This window comes from Oncorhynchus mykiss, chromosome 5 (assembly GCF_013265735.2).
Source record: "Oncorhynchus mykiss isolate Arlee chromosome 5, USDA_OmykA_1.1, whole genome shotgun sequence".
Classification (NCBI taxonomy): Eukaryota; Metazoa; Chordata; class Actinopteri; order Salmoniformes; family Salmonidae; genus Oncorhynchus; species Oncorhynchus mykiss.
This window is the reverse complement of record NC_048569.1, coordinates 69,899,787-69,921,366: the sequence shown is the minus strand read 5'-3', so window position 1 is coordinate 69,921,366 and position 21,580 is coordinate 69,899,787. Positions and strand designations below refer to the sequence as shown.

The following is a 21,580-nucleotide window of genomic DNA, read 5'->3' as shown; positions in this document are numbered from 1 at the left end:
AATTAATCAAGATATAGACAAAAAAATGAACAAGGACTAGCAGAGGCAGGGGTGAAGATATCATCCTGCTATTTCTGTCACGTTCTGACCTTTATTTCCCTTGTTTTGTCTTTATTTAGTATGGTTAGGGCGTGAGTTGGGGTGGGCAGTCTATGTTTGTGTTTCTATGTTTTTTCTATTTCTGTGTTTGGCCTGATATGGTTCTCGCAGCTGTTTATCGTTGTCCCTGATTGAGAACCATATTTAGGTAGCCTGGGTTTCACTGTTGGTTTGTGTGTGTTTGTCGCCACACAGTACTGTTTTGGTTTGGTTATGGCACATATTCGTGTATTGTTTATTTTATTTGATAGTGTTCAGTGCTTTTCTTATTAAAATCGTCATGAACACTTACCACGCCGCATCTTGGTGCGAGCCTTACTCCTCTTCAAACGAAGAGGAAATCTGTCGTTACAATTTCAACAGTCCCTGAAGGACAATACAGAAGAGGCACAAAGGGGTATTTGCTCTTATTCCTTCCCTTTCTATAATGTATTTTGCAATAAAATTAGCAAGTGTAGCAAGATCATTGCTTTACTCTACTAGGACTCGAGACCACAGCAGCGATCCTGCTTTTGCCCAACCTCTTCAATGAGGACCCGAGTGGCCTTTATGTCCGTGACAAGGTATGCCTATGCACAAGTCTTTCTTCATAAACCTAAGTGTGCATGCTTATATAAAACTACAGCTGAACATTTGTTATGTTCTTTGTTAATTGTATGTGTATTCAGCTTTTCTGTCTTTTGTTGACACAGATTTCACCGCTCCCCACTCCTTTACTGCACATCGACGGAAATCCATTTCACCATGAGAGTGAAATCCCGCTGGCCTTTGATGGGGAGAACATGCACGCCCTAGAGGACATTCCCATGGGACTTGTGGCTCTGCTAGGGCTTTTATTTCCCAAATATTTCTGAGAAACACTTATATTCTTAAGTTACTGTGTTCTGGGGATAAGAGATGTTGGGGTGAAGTTACCAGTGCCGGTCATAAAGATGGCAAACTTCCTAACATAACTAAGTGGTTGTTGGGCAAGTGGTTTAGGACACAGACACACTCAAGCAAAAAAAATCTGTATTTAGCATTAAGTCTCTTGTTAGTTTACCTATGCTTCATTTTTAATGTATCTTGTTTTTATTGTACATTTTTAAATAAAAAGTTGTAATGAAAAGCACTATACGAAGTAAATTTACTATGGTCTGTCATGTCTGCAGAAATGTTGCAATTGTTTAATGTGTTTTGTTTGGTAAATTGTTTTGTAAATATTAATTCACATTTGTGGTGCCACTAAATTAACAATTACTTATGTAAATCAATATTGTTATTAAAATGTTTTTTTATAATGGGAGGGTGGACAGTGTTAAATGAACCCCAAAAGGTTATTTGAAAAACCTTTTTCAAGGGTTCTTTTATGAACTTATACGGGTTCCCCCACAGTTTCAATTTAAAGAACCCCTAAAGGATACTCCAGGAACCTTTACTTTTTAGAGTGTACCACGCCCGACCGACCTCAGTCCATCTTTCAATCACCCACGTGGGTATAATCAATGAGGAGATGGGAGAGGCAGGACTTGCACCGCGATCAGCGTCACAAATACAACTGACTTCTATTTTAGAGCGTGGCAACGTAGGTGCAAAGATTGAATAACATCTACAGTTGGAAGTTTACATACACTTAGGTTGGAGTCATTAAAAATAATTTTTCAACCACTCCACAAAATTCTTAACTATAGTTTTGGAAAGTTGGTTAGTTATCTACTTTGTGCATGACAAGTAATTTTTCCAACAATTGTTTACAGATTATTTCACTTATAATTCACTATCACAATTCCGGTGGGTCAGAAGTTTACATACACTAAGTTGACTATGCCTTTAAACAGCTTGGAAAATTCCAGAAAATGATGTCATGACTTTAGAAGCTTCTCATAGGCTAATTGACATTATTTGGGTCAATTGGAGGGGCACCTGTGGATGTATTTCAAGGCCTACCTTCCAATGTTGCTTGACATGGGAAAATCAAAAGAAATCAGCCAAGACCTCAGAAAAACAATTCTAGACCTCCACAAGTCTGGTTCATCTTTGGGAGGAATTTCCAACAGCTTGAAGGCACGACGTTCATCTGTACAAACAATAGTATGCAAGTATAAACACCATGGGACCACGCAGCCGTTCCACCGCTCAAGAAGGAGATGCGTTCTGTCTCTTAGAGATGAACGTACTTTGGTGCAAATCAAGTGCAAATCAATCCCAGAGCAACAGCAAAGGACCTTGTGAAGATGCTGGAGGAAACAGGTACAAAAGTATCTATATCCACAGTAAAATGAGTCCTATATCGACATAACCTGATAGGCCGCTCAGCAAGGAAGAAGCCACTGCTCCAAACAGCCATAAAAAAGCCCGACTACAGTTTGCAACTGCACATGGGGACAAAGATCGTACTTTTTGGAGAAATGTCCTCTGGTCTGATGTAACAAAAATAGAACTGTTTGGCCATAATGACCATCATTATGTTTGTAGGGAAAAGGGGAGGCTTGCAAGCTGAAAAACACCATCACAACCGTGAAGCACGTGGGTGGCAGCATCATGTTGTGGGGGTGAAATAAATCATTCTCTCCACTATTATTCTGACATTTCAAATTCTTAAAATAAGGTGGTGACCTAAGACAGGGCATTTTTACTAGGATTAAATGTCAGGAATTGTGAAAAGCTGAGTTTAAATGTATTTGGCTAAGGGGTATGTAATCTTCTGACTTCAACTGTATGTATGAATTTATTTAGCAATGCTCGCGCACACAATGCGAGCAGTTTTGTTCAGCATGTTAGGCTCTGGTCTGTCCAAGGAGTGAGGATAAACGGCATGTTGGCATGTTCTTTGCAATCCACTTCATGTTTTAATTATTACTTTGGGTGTACGGTCACTGTTTTTTCAAGTGTTCAAGAAGGGTCGGGGAAAAATATACACTACCTGTCAAAAGTTTTACAACACCTTCTCATTTAAGGGTTTTTATTTTGACTATTTTCTACCTTGTAAAACAATAGTGAAGACCTCAAAACTAGAAAATAACACATATGGAATCATGTAGTAACCACAAAAGTGTTAAACAAATCAAAATCTAATTTAGATTTGAGATTCTTCAAAAAGCCACCCTTTGCCTTGATGACAGCTTTGCACATTCTTGGCATTCTCTCAACCAGCTTCACCTGGCATGCTTTTCCAACAATGTTGAAGGAGTTCCCACATACGCTGAGCACTTGTTGGCTGCTTTTCCTTCTCTCTGCAGTCCGACACATCCCAAACCATCTCAATTTGGTTGAAGTCGGGGAAATGTGGAGGCCGGGTCATCTGACGCAGCACTCCATCACTCTCCTTCTTGGTAAAATAGCCCTTACAGAGCCTGGAGGTGTGTTTTGGGTCATTGTCCTGTTGAAAAACAAATGGTAGTCCCACTAAGCGTAAGCCAGGATGGGATGGCGTATCGCTGCAGAATGCTGTGGTTTCATTGCAGCAATTCGACCATGAAGGCCTGATCCACACAGTCTCCTCTGAACTGTTGATGTTGAGATGTCTCTGTTATTTGAACTCTGAAGCATTTATTTGGGCTGCAATATCTGAGGCTGGTAACTCTAATGAACATATCCTCTGCATCAGAGGTAACTCTGGGTCTTCCTTTCCTGTGGCGGTCCTCATGAGAGCCAGTTTCATCATAGCGCTTGATGGTTTTTGCGACTGCACTTGAAGAAACTTGAAATGTTCCGTATTGACTGACCTTCATGTCTTAAAGTAATGATGAACTGTCGTTTCTCTTTGCTTATTTGAGCTGTTCCTGTCATTATATGGACTTGGTCTTTTACCAAATAGGGCTATCTCTTCCCCCCCCCCCCCCCCCCCCCCCCAACCACACACACCTTTTCACAACACAACTGGTTGGGTCAGACGCATTAAGAAGGAAAGAATTTCCACAAATTAACTTTTAAGAAGGCACACCTGTTAATTGAAATGCATTCCAGGTGACTACCTCATGAAGCTGGTTGAAAGAATGCCAAGAGTGTGCAAAGCTGTCATCAAGGCAAGGGGTGGCTATTTGAAGAATCTCCAAAATAAAAATTGATTTTGACTTGTTTAACACTTTCTTGGTTACTACATGATTCCATATGTGTTATTTCATAGTTTTAATGTATTCACTATTATTCTACAATGTAGAAAATAGTAAAAATAAAGACAACCCCTTCTAAAACTTTTGACCGGTAGTGTAGGTAACACTTCATTTTAAAGGGTCCTTATTACCTCCTTATTACACATGTAATTACACTAACAAATATTGTTGTTAATTTAATAACTGTAGTTACATTGTAATAACAACATAACTGGTGGTAATTGCAGTCTGTAATTACAGAGGTGTAAGAACATGCTTGTTCCCATGCTTGTTACAAATTCACCAATTTAGTGTTAAGTTTCTTCTCAGCTGCATCTGATTCAGTAATAACTGTCACAAGGTTGTAATCTCATGGACAGATGCGCTATGTGTCCGAGAAGGTTATAATAAAAAATAACTTATAAATAATGTGTACATTACCCATTATGACAACCTGAAATTCCTTGCCATCCAAGTGAGGATAAACCCATTAGTACAACACAGAGTACATGTAATATCTGCATAAGTACAATGTAATTAAAAGGTGTTACACAGGATTTAGCTACTTAAAATGAAGTGTATCTTGAGGGCTACTTACTTGTAATTAATGTGTGCTTATGTAGTACATTGCCCATCCTGACAACCTGGCCCTCATTTTAAGGCTTCTGGAAGCACCATCTAAGTGGGAGGATAATCACACTAGTTCACCACAGATTAAATGTTATATCTGCATAAACACAATGTAATTACTAGGTGTTACACAGGATTTAGCTACTTAAAATGAAGTGTATCTTGAAGGCTACTTACTTGTAATTAATGTGTGCTTATATAGTACATTACTCATCTTGACAACCTGGCCCTTATTTTACAGCTTCCAGAAGCACCACCGAAGTGAGAAAATAAACACACAAGTACACATTCATAATATGTTGGAACATTTCTTCAGGGACTTGATTCCATTCAGCCACAAGTGCATTAGTGGGGTCGGACACTGATGTTGGCCGATTAAGACTGACTTGCAGTTGGCGTTCCAATTCATTCCAAAGGTGTTCGAGGGAGTTGAGGTCAGGGCTCTGTTCAGGCCAGTCAAGTTCTTCCACACCGATCTTCACAAACCATTTCTGTATGGACCTCGCTTTGTGTATGGGGGCATTGTCATGCTGAAACAGGGCCGGGCTTTCTCCAAACTGTTGCCAGAAAGTTGGAAGCACCGAATCATTTAGCATGTCATTGTATGCTGTAGTGTTGAGATTTCCCTTCACTGGAACTAAGGGACCTAGCCCGAACCATGAAAAACAGCCCCAGACCATTATTCCTCGTCCACCAAACTTTACAGTTGGCACTATGCATTTTGGGAAGGTGGCGTTCTCCTTGCTTCCGTCAAACCCAGATTTGTTATTTGGACTGCCAGATGGTGAAGCGTGATTCATCACTCCATGAGTGCCTACTCCTGTTTCAACTGCTCCAGAGTCCAATGGCAGCAAGCTTTACACCACTCCAGCCGACGCTTGGCATTGCGCATGGTGATCTTTGGCTTGTGTGCGGCTGCTCGGCTATGGAAACCCACAAACAGTTCTTGTGCTGAAGTTGCTTCCAGGGGCAGTTTAGAACCCTCTTGCGAGTGTTGCAACCAAGGACAGATGATTTTCAGTTGACAGGGACAGTTCTAGCAGGGCAGAATTTAGACAAACGGACTTGTTGGAAAGGTGGCATCCTATGACGGTGCCACGTTGGAAGTCATTGAGCTCTTCAGTAAGATAATTATACTGCCAATGTTTGACTATGGAGATTGCATGGCTGTGTGCTCGATTTTATATACACCTGTCAGTAACGGGTATGGCCGAGATAGCTGTACCGCAAATTATCAATCTGTTCGCTAGCTCACCTGACCTGTGTTGATTGACAGTTTGCTGGTCAAATCGGAGTGCTGAGTGTGCATTTCACTAAACAATCTGTTGTAGTTTTTTTGCAAGGGCGATGCTGCGGCTACTGTCTCTGTCTGAGTATAGATTAATCCATGTAGACTCTGTGCCACAAAATTTGGGACGAAATGTTACAAAACCTGACCACATAATTTCAAGTTATCAGTCTCAAGTCAAAGTCGAGTTACAAGTTTTCAAGACATGTGACTCGAGTCCACAGCTCTGTAGTTAGGCATCTTGGTTGGCTAGTTAGCTACATTAGCTAAATTTGGCTAGCTCGCTCACAAAGAACTTGTGGGCTTAATGTTTTCCCCATTCAAAACATAGAAACAGGTTTTGTTCCACGAGTGCATCTGTTGTGACCGTTTTATTGATAAGTCTTCAGTGAGCTAGCCAGCTAGATAACTTTAGCTCACGGTTTGTGTAGTCATACTTTTTCACATGGTGACAAGCTAGCTAGCGTTTGCCCACCAGGGAAGGGATATTTAGCAAGTGCATCTGTTGTACATGACTAATCAAATGTAATGAGTCCATTACTTTTCAGACTGGGCTAGTAAACAATGTGCCAAACCAGCCTGAGATAGCAGTGAAATGGCAAGTAGTGTCAAGTGTGCTCCATCTCCGGCCTCCAGGCTGCTCGTTAGTGAGCACACCTGTCACCATCGTTACGCGTACCTGCGCGTCATCAGGCTCACCTGGACTGCATCACCTCCCGGATTACCTTACCTATAAACGTTACTCCCTTTGGTTCCTTCTCCAGGCATTATTGTTTCTATTCCTGTGTCATGTGTTGTTCCTGTTTCTTATTTTGTATCATGTTGTGTTCATTTATTAAATCACTCACTCCCTGAACTTGCTTCCCGACTCTCAGCGCACATCCTTACAGTAGAAAATGTGCCAAACTAGCCTGACACAGCAGCAAAAGGTTTCCTTTGCAAACATAGCATGCCACAGATTTAGGACCTGAAAACATAGATTGTGGTCTGCTGGCCAGTTCCAAAATCCTTATGTTACATCTCTGCATGTCAGTCCCTTTCAGACAATCCCCCTATCACTGTTGGTCCTTCTCTGTGACCACACGGCTGAGGGTTTTAACTTTCCTCTTGAGAATTTGAATCAGAAGTACAGTCGTATAGATCATCGCAATACTTCACATCTTCGGGCAAATAGTACCCTAGACTGTCCTGATCATCTGGTTGAGCATTCCAGAATATTCCTCCATCCCAGCAGAAATGTCACATTCACATAGTAGGAATTTAGATGTGCAGATAGACCAAAGCCCAGTCTATTTTACCGTTACCATAGTCAAGTCTGTGGGTTAAGGGATTTAAATATAGATGTTACCATTTTAGTAATCAACCTAGCTAGCTAGTAAAAGTAAAAAATAAAAAAAGTTTTTCAAAACGGGTGGACGAGAAACCCAGTGACAACACTCGGGTATGCAGCTGACATTTTCCGTTGGGAAAGAGAAATTGCTCTGTATTTACCAGAAAAGGTAGCTCATCCACCATGATAGAAGATGAATATCCAAACCCTACCAGCATGCCAGACCATGAAGTTCCAGGCCCCTCGGCCGCTGAAGAATGTAGGAGGCTGCTGTCTGCACAGTTGCAGAATGTTCTCACTGAGGTGCATCTTAAGAAACCATTAGCGCAGTTGAAGGTTTACAGGAGAATCAGCTGTCTGATAAAGTATTTAGGATGGAATCAGGACTTCCAGATAAAGACATGTTCAACATCATTGAATACTTGGAACGCTACAAGGACTGCGTTGTCTACTTTGCCAAGTGGAGGGTTGAGATGCTGTCTTATGAGCATCAAGTGTATATGGTGCTTATGAAGTTGCGTCACAGCTACACCAACTTGCACCTGGCTCAACTATTCCATTGTAGAACAATCACTGTTACAATCACTTTCATTATCGTGATCCACAATCTATTTTCATGAGCATCGTGAAGACTGTTCCAAGTCAGGAGAAGAACCAAACATGCTTTCCTGCATTTTTTCAGGGTCCCAGCAGAAACTTCAGGATAGTCATTGACTGTACTGATATAGAAGTTGCTATTCCAAGTCCGGTGGATCTGCAGAAGCAAACCTACTATGTGTACCGTTCAATGTATTACTTCAAGCTACTCCAGGGAGTTGTACCTAATGCGGTGATAACATACTGCAGTGATCTGTATCCAGGATCTGTGTCGGACAAAGCTATTGTCCAGAAGTCGGGGTTTTTAGAAGATCTTCACGTCTGGAGACATGATTTTGACAGACAGAGGCTTGACAGAGGCTTCTTGATCCAGAGCTTAATGCCTGCAGGAGTCACTGAACATTCCTCCATTCCTGAACCGCGGAAGATTCACAGAGAGTGAAATACATCTCACAAAAGACATAGTGAGAAACAGGATTCATGTTGAAAGGGCAAATGCTTGACTAAAAGATTTCAAAATCCTGAGATTCATCCCACCTTATTTGTTTTGTTATAGTAATGTGCTGGTGTAGACTTGCTGTGCACTTGTAAACCTCCAAGACCCACTCATCAGAGAAGTAGCTGTTGATTGGGAAACAAGAACAAACAATGAGGCACAAGGATTGGGTGTTGAGGAACCACTTGTCACATTGTCCAAGGTGGGTTTGTGTTATGTTAAACAATGCATTTTCTGTCCAGATAAAGATGTTGATACAGCATTGAAAAAGAAACACCACTGACCAAATGTCTCTTTGTTTTCCAGTCCAACAGGAGTGCATCTCTCAGACGATCTGGTGCATGGACATCCTGTGGCAGTGTGATCAGAGCGCGAGCACATCGAGCCTGTGGACGAACAGGTCAGTAACTCATCAAATATAATACGATATTGTGTGAAACATTGCATTTGTAGATGCATCGAAATTTAGACTTTCTCTCCCCTTTTCCCATGTTTTGGACATGAGACGTGACATGCAGAACATCAGGCTCACCCCACCTTTTGATTAAAAAGTTATGTATGTTACGAATGTGCAAAATGTACAATATGTTACGAATTCCAATTTGTTGTGGATCACGTTAGCTAGGTGGTTAAAGTTATTTATTAGGAGTTAGGGTCTTAAGGTTAGGGTTAAAGTTAGGCTCAAGAGTAAGGAGAAGGGTTAGTAAGGTTAGGGTTAAGGGAAGAGTTAGCTAACATTCTAAGTAGTTGCAAAGTATCTAAAAAGTATGATGAGATTCAAACACTAAACCTTCGGGTTGCTAGACATTAGTTTTTGCCTTAAGTAACCTTCTGTAACATCCATACTAATTTCAGTGTCTCGAATTTACATTTACTACGTCTAGTCTATGAGACCAGGCTGACCTGTAGGTTTTCACTCCAACCCTGATCTAGCTCACCGGATTCTAATAATTAGCTTGTTGATAAACTGAATCAGGTTACAACTGGGGTTGGATTGAGAACCTAGAGGAGGGTAGCACTCCAGGAACAGGGTTGGAGAGTGCTGGCATAGGGCAAAACCAAAATGATGGATGCAGCTACGGTGGTAGCTAACTCATGTCTGATTCCGTAATAGCGTTACCGGCCTGAATATAATCCAATCTGGAGCTACAGTCAAAGCATATAATTATGGTTTCAACCAGTTACCACAGCCACAAGTCAAAATTGTCTATCGTAAAAATTCATGAAAACAAACATTTGTTTTTTGGTCTTAATTTAAGGTTGGGGTTAGGCATACGGTTAGCAGTGTGGTTAAGGTTAGGTTTAAAATCACATATTAAGAAGAGAAGTTGTAGAAATGGGCAGCCTATATGACTTTATGGCTGTGGTAACTAGTGACAACCTAGAATTAGCTTGACCAAGTTACTGCCCTGGTGACACAGATGGCTTTATAAACCTATATCACCCTGTCACAGGCCCTCCCAGTCAATGCCAGCTCATAAGATGAAGTACATTGTTTATGAGGATTGCCTGTTGCAGTTGTTTGAGAGATGTCCCGTTTGCAACCGAACATAGAGAAGTCCAGCAAGGTGACCCTCAGTATCACGTAGACATGCACTTGCTGTGAGAATTCCTATAAATGGAACAGAGAGGAAACTTGAATCAGCTTGGTGACATTTGACCTGGTCAAAGGTCAAAACAGTTTTGAGTTTTGTCCCAATTCACCTTCATAACCTAGCCTGGTGGAACCACATATGATATCTGAAGTGTAATAGAAAGGTGAATGCAGCAATCAAGTTGGTTCAACCAGGCTAATCATAACCACCGTTGGTAATGTAATCTGTGTGTGTGTGTTATATTTTTTATTTTTTTCAGTTTGACCAGTATCTTTGATGAGGGGCCAGGAACTGATCTACGCTACCATGCCCATCAATGGGATTCTGGCCAAGACCTTACCTCCAGTCTCACCTCTTGCCTGCTCACCAATGGTCGTCGATGGGGAGACCAGAATTAGTTAGGTTTAGTCTGACCTGTTTAAACTTCAACATAATATATGTTTGTCAGATATCACCAATTTTAAGTGCAATTGGTAATAGAACAGTGACTGTATGTGTTCACCGATGCATCTATGGAGCCAGCACTTGGAGACATGCAAGATTATGTGAAGGAGTCATGACTGACAGACAGACTTGATACTGACGTCTCTGAATGGAGAGAGACCTGGCACTGAAAAAAAAACAATGTGGTACTGAAAATGATTATTAATAATATAGTACAGCAGAAATGGACAGTTTTTGTGTCCCTGATGAACTCTGCCTGTTTCTACAGGTGAAGAGGACTGTAGATGCTTTTGCCAGACGCCAGCCTTGGTCGTTTGATGGGGAGACCATAATTGGGTAGGTATTATCTGACCTGTTCGAACTTCAACATATTACCTGTTTGTGTTTTAGATTTGACCTATCCTAACTGCCGTTGGTAATCAAATCTGGTACAGGTTCGGGAAACCCCGGTATCACTGACGTTTGCCATTACGAAAAAGACAAAATGCCGATGCAAAGTATCTGTTTCAGCTGGGAATGACAATGAAAGTTACACATTTTTATATTGGCAGAACACTGCTTCTATGGTATTATGTAAAGGTTTGTTTATTCTACATGTACCTGTTACTGCATTTGAAAGTTATCAAAACACTTTAGTTTAGAATATCTACATAAATTCAGCAATTGCATTCTTCCATATTACTCTGTAGGCTACTGACCTATTCAAAGCTTCCTTCGGCATCTCACCATACATCTATCTGCCTGTGGTTATTTAACTCCAACCTGTAGGTTTATTGTGATTGAGTGGGAGGAAACTGCAGCAGGCAAGGTTCTGACAGATGGGTGTGTCCTTGCCACCAAGACACACCCACATCAAACCACACCCTCAAGCCAACTCACATTTGGCTTCTGTCACAACTGCCAGCTTTTCTTGAAGAGCAAGCCAAAAAAACGAGGCCAAATCAGTGTGCAGTTCCCCTTTAACTGGCCTGACAGATCTGCTTTGAAGTGGAGGAAAGGCAAATATGAAAAGAGTGTGTCCTCTAATGGGTGCCTTTTCACTGTGGTATTCCCTGGTCTCCCTTTGCCTCTGGGCTCTAGCTTTGGCTCACTATCCAGGAGGCTGCTTATCGTCTGGCCCTTTGAACAGACTGGATGGGGAGGATGTGTGTGCTATACTGAGCTTTAGTGCCATGAATACAAATGTAGAAATGGCAAAAATTAAGGGGATATTAAAAAGACACCTTTCAAGTGAGTTACCTGAACCTTAATAGGCCAGTAGCTGTAGCAAAAAGTGCCAAATAAGGAAGTTATCACATGTATTGCTTTATACATGTTAGCTCATAGACTGCTTGCTTTGACCAGTAATGTACATTTCTTGCTCAAATTGAGACAATGAACATTGCTGCCTTGTCTCACTTTAGAGTGGGCTATTCTGAACAACACTTCAAAAGAGTGGTCTACGGATGCTTAAGGCAAGCAAACGGCATCCAGTTAACAGTTTCCAAATCAATACTTAATTTCAGGCAGCCATTTATTGCTTCTTGGTCATTTCTTTGCAGAACTCCACAGCCTACAGTGGGGAGAACAAGTATTTGATACACTGCCGATTTTGAAGGTTTTCCTACTTACAAGGCATGTAGATGTCTGTAATTTTTTATCATAGGTACACTTCAACTGTGAGAGACGGAATCTAAAACAAAAATCCAGAAAATCACATTGTATGATTTTTAAGTAATTAATTTGCATTTTATTGCATGACATAACTATTTGATACATCAGAAAAGCAGAACTTAATATTTGGTACAGAAACCTTTGTTTGCAATTACAGAGATCATACGTTTCCTGTAGTTCTTGACCAGGTTTGCACACACTGCAGCAGGGATTTTGGACCACTCCTCCATACAGACCTTCTCCAGATCCTTTAGGTTTCGGGGCTGTCTCTGGGCAATACGGACTTTCAGCTCCCTCCAAAGATTTTTTGGGGTTCAGGTCTGGAGACTGGCTAGGCCACTCCAGGATCTTGAGATGCTTCTTACGGAGCCACTCCTTAGTTACCCTGGCTGTGTGTTTTGGGTCGTTGTCATGCTGGGAGACCCAGCCACAACTCATCTTCAATGCTCTTACTGAGGGAAGGAGGTTGTTGGCCAAGATCTCACGATACATGGCTCCATCCATCCTCCCCTCAATACGGTGCACTCGTCCTGTCCCCTTTGCAGAAAAGCATCCCCAAAGAATGATGTTTCCACCTTATGTTTCCACCTTATGCTTCACGGTTGGGATGGTGTTCTTGGGGTTGTACTCATCCTTCTTCTTCCTCCAAACACAGCGAGTGGAGTTAAAAAGCGCTATTTTTGTCTCATCAGACAACATGACCATCTCCCATTCCTCCTCTGGATCATCCAGATGGTCATTGGCAAACTTCAGACGGGCCTGGACATGCGCTGGCTTGAGCAGGATTTTAATCCATGACGGCGTAGTGTGTTACTAATGGTTTTCTTTGAGACTGTGGTCCCAGCTCTCTTCAGGTCATTGACCAGGCCCCGCTGTGTAGTTCTGGGCTGATCCCTCACCTTCCTCATGATCATTGATGCCCCATGAGGTGAGATCTTGCATGGAGCCACAGACTGAGGGTCATTGACCGTCATCTTGAACTTCTTCCATTTTCTAATAATTGCGCCAACAGTTGCGTTCTCACCAAGCTGCTTGCCTATTGTCCTGTAGCCCATCTCAGCCTTGAGCAGGTCTACAATTTTATCCCTGATGTCCTTACACAGCTCTCTGGTCTTGGCCATTGTGGAGAGGTTGGAGTCTGTTTGATTGAGTGTGTGGACAGGTGTCTTTTATACAGGTAATGAGTTCAAATAGGTGCAGTTAATACAGGTAATGAGTGGAGAACATGAGGGCTTCTTATAGAAAAACTAACAGGTCTGTGAGAGCAGGAATTCTTACTGGTTGGTAGGTTATCAAATATTTACTTAATCTGTGGGATTTTTGTTTTAGATTCCGTCTCTCACAGTTGAAGTGTACCTATGATAAAAATTACAGACCTCTACATGCTTTGTAAGTAGGAAAACCTGCAAAATTGGCAGTGTATCAAATACTTGTTCTCCCCACTGAACAAGGTTCAGATTTTCACATCCCTCCAAGTATTAAAGGAGGATAATACACCAAGGACATAATGAATGAGAAAGTAACTAAATAGGTGAAGTGCAGATACGTTATTTATTTTTAAACAATGTAAACCTCCCCCAAAAACCATCCCAAACACATAATTCAATACAAGGGATTTTATTAAAATAATTCAATTCCAAACCATAAGTGACTGTATAATAATAGCCACTATTCAATACAGATGAATGGGGATGGGGGGGTGCTTATTTATTTTTTAATTAATCTGTTGACAAAAGTAGTGAACACCCTATAACTGAAAAAACCCACTAGAAATAAGTTTAAAGTTGGATCATGTACATGTGTAAGTGCATTGGATACAGATACATTGGAAGATGATACAGTACCAATTATGACAGACAAACAGGATAGAGGCACAATTATACATTAATAGCAAGAGAGAAAAATGCTTTTTATAGACTATTTATAAAATGATTATGAAGAATAAATATGTACTGCAGCATCATTCCCAGTCCCTTCTGAACAAAAACAACCACTTGACAACAAAATAAATCAACTAAAAACTAGACTTACAGCTTGTTTGCTTTTGTTCCACTATTCCTGATCATTTGTATAAAAAGTAAAAACATTTCAAGAGCTTTATAAAAGCTGGAAACTATAGTATGTGAAACCAACAGGCTTGTTCCCATAAAACAAAGATATAGTTTCATTGGTTAATCATTCAGTGAATTATATACCTCTACAACAAAACTATATAAAATGTCAGTGAATGTCTTCTCTATATATGTGGCTGTTTATTACATATGTCAAAATGTCTACCACACGAAGCCAACTTGTAACATTGCAAGTAAACACTAAATACAAGGGTATACACATCCTTCATTTTCCAAGTCGGACAATATCTGCCTGAACTTGTGTTAATTAAAAAAACTTACAGAACCTGCCAATCAGCAGTACCATTGCAGAAAGGTGAGCTAATTGAATTACAGTGAGGGGTGCACGGTGCAGAAGAGCGTGCTGGGTTTATCCCCTCTGAGTCAATCAGAACAGGTGGGTTGTGGAGCGACTGAATGTGTGGTACTTCCTCTCAAACATGGATGGCAGGTTGACCATGGACGGAGAGTGCATCGCCTGGAGGGAACAGAACAGGGACATCGATTAAATTAGGAAATTGATTGTGTTCCAAAACAGAAATGACCCCTCGAGTGTTAGTTTAAAGACAATGAGTTACTTGAGTGTTTACTTAAGTTCTTCTATACGAGGGCTTTTTGATCACAAGTATCCGCTGGGACTTCTGGAGGACAGTTTAAAAGCCTTGACACGAAGAGGGATTGTCATGTGGGCCGCAGAAGCAATCTTGTGGGAAGTGCTTAGTGAAGGATACAAGGTCGTTTTATATGCACCAGTCTCATTTAATTACTTTTACATTCAGCCTTCCCAGCCAAATGTTGGCATTGAACTAATAGAGCAACGCCAATAGAATATTACTGTTCTCTGCCCAACTTGCAAAACAAGCGTTTAAACCATTCACAACATTTTGTCATGTTGTAAAGATGCTGTTCGCTCTCTGCTCATTACTGTGGATGAATCAGATATATTGAAAAGGAACCTTGAGTACTTATATGTTACCGCAGCAACTTGAACATGAAAGGTGCTGCATAAAAGCAGGGTGTTTTCTGGGGAAGCACAGAGTCTGTCTTGTTAAAATGCATACATATTATTTAAGAGTCTGCCCTATGGAGACACGAGTGTTAAAGGTAGGAGCGTAAACAGGTACGTGTCATGTATACTCCTTCAGTAAGGCTGCTGCTGGCTAATGCCTGGGGGGAAAGGGAAGGCCAGCCTGAATAGCAACCCAATTTATGCACCAGCACCTTATTGCGTGCGTGTTGCTATAACCACCACACAATTTCACTTCAACAGGGCCTAGTCATGTTAATGAGATTTGAGGTGACATTATGGTTTAATTTGAGGACCTGGGATCAATAGCGGTGAAAAAGCAATGACCAGACCATACAAGACAGACATGAAGTCAGTGCCAGGATTCACAAATGCCCAGTGATGGATTGCCAAAAGGTCTGGAGCCTCCATCCAAACACTCAAGCATCATGCGGCACACAGATGTTGGCTTTATTGGATTAAATTAGTGGGAGAATGATTAAATAACTGTCACCACAACATTTACTGCTTTGGAGGACATATATCATAACCAAATCATCCACTGCCGTGACTGCTGTAAAAATACATCCCTCCTTATTCCAAAACTGATTGAGGGGGTTTATGTAAAAGCTTGAGTGAGCGTCTGCCCGGTGCTTCAGGCGGATGTTAGCGGAACTGAGTGAGTGAGGTGTGCAGCAGATAAGTAACATCCCACAGAGAGCAGGGGAGTGAGTGCCACCCAGGGCTCTAAAGGCCGCATGGGCAACCTGGCGTTTTATTTGAGAACCATTGTGGCAAAAAAAAAAAATCCAATACAAAACAATATTTAGCAGCAATACTTTGCTACACTGCTCAAACAAGACCGGCTGAACAAAAAAAATAACGAACCTAGATAATTGTTATGATTATTAGGCTTTGCTTTACTGCAGCTTCTGAGTGCCAGTCCTCTCCCTCCAGCGGCTGCTTGCTTCCAGTTCCCAGGCCAGACACAAGCCCCGCCCCGTCACTCAAGCAGGCAGCAGTTTCTCCAGAGCTGTTTATTTTTTCAGCATGCTGTCAATTTATGCACTCAATATATTCTTAAAAAACAAGAGCAATGTTGCTTCCGAGGCTGCTTTTAAATATGGATCCACATGTTCTCTCTATTAGACTACTAGTTTGTGTATCTTGCGCTCTGCAAAGCGCAAGTTAATCTAAGAAAGCTGGCATGAGCCTAAAATAATGCTAATCTCTAATGTTTATCGCTAGCTGGATAGCTAAATGCCATTTAGCAAAATGCACTCGCTAGGGCAAAGCAAACGTTAGCTCTAATACAGGTTGCTACCAGTATTGGTGTAGATCAGCATGTTTGTACAATGGCATGTTCTGAATCAGATGGTCTACTTTAAAACATTTGTCTAAATGTAATGTCTATTAAAATGTGATTATAGTCCCCTGGGAAACACTGACCAACACTTTGGTTCCTACCCTGTTATAACCCATATCTGGCTTTTTCATTTGATGTCATGCCAAACACCAACCATAGAATTCAAATAATAATTATATTTCTATGATCCCAACAAATTCACCCAAGTGTTTTGATCTATATCGCAAGTCAAATCGCTATATTTGGTAGATTTGTTGTTGTTACCCATATCGTTCAGCCCTACTAACGACCTGGTAACTTCTCCAGTATATGCAAACATTTGGTGGCATAGAAGGAAAGGAAAAGTGATGTCTTCAGTGGGTGTGCTTCAAAAGTAAGTGAGATGCATATAGGTCCAATGTAGCTTAGGTACCAGTCTCTTTAGCAAACAATTTACTCCCTGTACTCCATGTCATGTGCCAAAGAGACTGGCCTTTCTGCCATCTACAATTTACTGCCATCTATTATTAAATGAGAGCAAGGAGAACAGAAGATTTTATCCTGATTCAATACCCTCACAGCTATCCTCAAATCAAACAATTATGCAAATATTGATACTCTATCACCTCTTTTCCTCTCCACAGAACACATTGGTATACTGTTGCTAAGAAACAGTTTGTATAACAAAACATGAGGAATAACTGATGTGTTGTTCAATCCCGACCTACGGTCCCCAATGGTCCCACGAAATGGGAGAGTGGGAAATGTGGTGACTGAGCAAACGTGGGAGAAGGGCCTTGGTGTAAGCTACTGCATATGTGTGGAAAACATTTCAGAGGTAAAACATTACATTTGTTTAGTATAGTCAGTTTAACGCCCCTCACTACTTCTAGCTGTATAGTCTGTTAGTCTTGGTTAGCTTTATGTTCCAGTTGGTAGCCAACTAGCACCCACTCACATGGCTGCTAGCACCATCATGAAAAGGAGCATGAGGAAAGCGCGAAAGCAGAAGTTGTGAGAATGCAATGTTGAAAATAAATATTTAGGTATGTGGTACTTTCTTAAATGTTGTTTTGCAAATTGACTAAAATAGGCTAAAGAGACTGGTACTCAGACTAGGCCCAATGTAGGCTCTCATTTTGGCGTGCCTTTTTATTAGTCTTTTTAAACTTTTTATGGCTGCAGGGGCAGTATTGAGTAGCTTGGATGAAAAGGTGCCCATTGTAAACGGCTAGCTCCTCAGTCTCAGTTGCTAATATATGCATATTATTATTAGTATTGGCTAGAAAACACTGAAGTTTCTAAAACTGTTTGAATTATGTCTGAGTATAACATAACTCATATTGCAGGCAAAAACTTGAGAAATTCAACTTCCTGTTTGGATTTTTTCTGGGGGTGGCAGATTTTCAACCAAGCTCTCATTGAAATTACAGCGAGATATGGATGAGTTTTCACTTCCTATGCCTTCCACTAGATGTCAACAGTCAATAGAACTTTGTCTGATGACTAATGTGAAGGGGGGTCGAATGAGACAGGAAATAGTCACCGCTGCCACGAGTTGACCATGCTTTCACCATGCGTGTTCACAGGGGAAGGACCTGCGTTCCACCGGTCATCTGAAGTCATTCTAATTCTCCGGTTGGAATGTTATTCAAGATATATGTAAACATTCTAAAGATTGATTCAGTACATCGTTTGACATGTTTCTACTGACTGTTACAGAACTGTTTACCAAACGCGCTAACCAAAGTAGCTAATTGGACATAAATAACACACATTTTCGAACAAATCAAGCATTTATTGTGGACCTGGGATTCCTAGGACTGCATTCTGATGAAGTTCATCAAAGGTAAGGAAACATTTATCATGTATTTTCTGGTTTCTGTTGACTCCAACATGGCGGCTGATTTGGCTACTGTTCTGAGCTCCGTCTCAGATTATTGCAGAGGTTGCTTTTTCCGTAATCTATTTTTAAAATCTGACACAGCAGTTGCATTAAGGAGAGGTATATCTATAATTCCATGTGTATAACTTGTATTATCATCTACATTTATGATGAGTATTTCTGTTGAAACGATGTGGCTATGCAAAATCACTTGATGTTTTTGGAACTAGTGAATCTAATACGCCAATGTAAACTCAATTTTTTTTTATAAAAATATGAACTTTATCAAACAAAACATGCATGTAATGTGTAACATGAAGTCCTATGAGTGTCATCTGGGGCGGCAGGGTAGCCTAGTGGTTAGAGCATTGGATAAGTAACCGAAAGGTTGCAAGTTCAAACCCCCTAGCTGACAAGGTACAAATCTGTCGTTCTGCCCCTGAACAGGCAGTTAACCCACTGTTCCTAGGCCGTCATTGAAAATAAGAAATAGCTCTTAACTGACTTGGTAAAAAAATAAAAAATAATCACTAACCTTAAATTCTCTCTATTTCTGCTTTTTGTGAATGCTATATTTTGCTGGAAAATGGCTGTGCTTATTGTCGTTTGGTGGAGACCTAACAATCGTTTGTAGTGCTTTTGCTGAAAAGCATATTTGAAATCGGACACTTTGGTGGGATTAACAACAAGATTACCTTTAAAATGGTATAAGAATTGTGACAGCCCGCTTGGAGTATGCCAAAAGGCAACTAAAGGACCCTCAGACCATAAGAAACAAGATTCTCTGGTCTGATGAAACCAAGATTTAATTATTTGGCCTGATTGCAAAGCGTCACTTCTGGAGGAAAGCTGGCACCATCCCTACAGTGCATCATGCTGTGGGGATGTTTTATAGCTGCAGGGACTGAGAAACTAGTCAGGACCGAGGAGAAGATGAACGGAGCAAAGTACAGAGAGATCCTTGATGAAAACCTGCTCCAGAGTGCTCAGGACCTAAGACTGGGGCGAAGGTTCACCTTCCAAAAGGACAACGACTAAGCACACAGCCAAGACAATGCATGAGTGGCTTTGGGACAAGTCTCTGAATGTCCTTGAGTGGCCAAGCCAGAGCCCAGACTTGAACCCGAACGAAAATCTCTGGAGAGACCCTCTCCAAGCCTGACAGAGCTTAACATGATCTGCAGAGAATGTGAGAAACTCCCCAAATACAGGTGTGTCAAGCTTGTAGTGTCATACTCAAGAAGACTCAAGGCTGTAATAGCTGCCAAAGGTGCTTTAACAAAGTGCTGAGTAAAGTCTGAATACTTATGTAAACGTGATATTTCTGTTTTAAATCCAATACATTTGCAAAAAAAAATTGTCATTATGTAATATTGTGTGTAGATTGAGGGAAAACAATTGAGTACATTTTAGGATAAGGCTGTAACGTAACAAAATGTGGAAAAGTCAAGGGGTCTGAATACTTTCCAAATGCACTGTATGTGAGAAAACAAGCACCGAATAGTGTAGGGAATCATTGTACCATCTAAATCGCTGTACCTACCAAAACCGAAAGTTACTGCACCAGCTTCAAACGTCTGTAAAAACAGTATTTGATTGAAAATATATTTCAAAGCGATTTAGGCTGGTACAATGATTCCCTACACTATTCAGTGGTTGTTTAAAAAAAAAAAATGTTTTTAAATTTTCTCCCCAATTTCGTGGTATCCAATTGTTGTAGTAGCTACTATCTTGTCTCATCGCTACAACTCCCGTACGGGCTCGGGAGAGACGAAGGTTGAAAGTCATGCGTCCTCCGATACACAACCCAACCAAGCCGCACTGCTTCTTAACACAGCGCACATCCAACCCGGAAGCCAGCCGCACCAATGCGCCGGAGGAAACACCGTGCACCTGGCCACCTTGGTTAGCGTACACTGCGCCCAGCCCGCCACAGGAGTCGCTGGTGCGCGATGAGACAAGGACACCCTCCCTAACCCGGGCGACGCTAGGCCAATTGTGCGGACCTCTTGTGTGGAACAGCTGGCGCTGCAGTACAGCGCCCTTAACCACTGCGCCATGACAGCTGTTCCATCAGAGTCCCTGGGTTCGCGCCCAGGCTCTGTCGTAACCGGCCGCGACCGGGAGGTCCGCACAATTGGCCTAGCGTCGCCCGGGTTAGGGCTTGGTTGGGTTGTGTATCGGAGGACGCATGACTTTCAACCTTCGTCTCTCCCGAGCCCACCTCAGTGGTTGTTTTCTAACAAACTGAAATTGAGTTTAGTGTCGAATTTTAGCAACCAGGAAATGACAGAGCGATTTCCATTAGATAACACAGCCAAAGTCAGAACAGCTTTCACATTTTGACAACAGATATTGCTCCAGCAGCAGAAATCAATAGTCAAATATCACAGCCAATCACAACACTGGCAAGTAAGTAATACTGTGAATATATTATGGATGTTTTCTTAATCTACAATGCAAAAATCCTGTGTAGCACCTTTAAGTTAAGAGCACCAGTGCAACCAATATTTGTATTTATTTTGAGCCCTGGTGCCAGCACAGTCCAGGAATTAGGAGTTAGTCAGTGAGACAGCCACCACCAAAGCACCTATCCCAGTGAGTTAAAGCCAGCGTAGTGATGCTCACATCAGTCTGAGGTCAGTCAGCCGCCTATAGGAGGGTCTCTTTGCGGGGGCTCAGGCAGCCTGCCTTGCGGGGGTCAGAGTAGGGGACCTGCAGGTACCTGCAAGCCCCAGGTGGAATCCTCCCTTTGGACGGGATCCTCAAGGAAGGGGGGCTGGTAGAGTAAGGAGGCATGGTGTGGGTGGTTTGGGGTCCAGGTGGGGTCTCCTCAGGGCAGGGTAGACTAGGGGTGGGATCAGGGGTGTGAATACAGAGGGGAACACAGAGGCGGGGACAGGGGGCGTTGTCCAGGGAGTTTGAGCGCTGCACCACGGCAGCAGCAGAGTTCTTGGTGGAACCACTGAGGTTGAATGTGGAGGTAGAGCGAGCCATCTACACAGTCACAAATCAGAGCATGGGGGGGGGG

At 41.7% G+C, this 21,580-nt stretch overlaps 1 protein-coding gene and 1 long non-coding RNA gene across 5 annotated transcripts in view; one reads left to right on the top strand and one right to left on the bottom strand.

Annotated features, from left to right (window-relative positions):
- The first annotated feature begins 272 nt into the window (after nucleotides 1–272).
- On the top strand, nucleotides 273–1,210 carry LOC110522884. The gene is made up of 3 exons (XR_002473388.2): nucleotides 273–496; nucleotides 583–662; nucleotides 792–1,210. It is a non-coding gene; the product is annotated as an uncharacterized LOC110522884 (long non-coding RNA).
- Nucleotides 1,211–13,803: 12,593 nt separating this feature from the next.
- The window catches only part of ect2 (epithelial cell transforming 2), a 35,847-nt gene continuing 28,070 nt past the window's right edge, over nucleotides 13,804–21,580 (bottom strand). For 2 of the 4 annotated variants that reach the window (XM_036978253.1, XM_036978251.1), the window contains 2 exons: nucleotides 21,178–21,546; nucleotides 13,804–14,791 (listed from right to left, as the gene is read on the bottom strand). In XM_036978253.1, coding sequence (XP_036834148.1) covers nucleotides 21,202–21,546 — 345 coding nt within the window. In that variant the 3' untranslated portion in view covers nucleotides 13,804–14,791; nucleotides 21,178–21,201. The remainder of the gene's footprint in view (nucleotides 14,792–21,177; nucleotides 21,547–21,580) is intronic. The other 2 variants (XM_036978255.1, XM_036978254.1) reach the window with 1 other exon arrangement.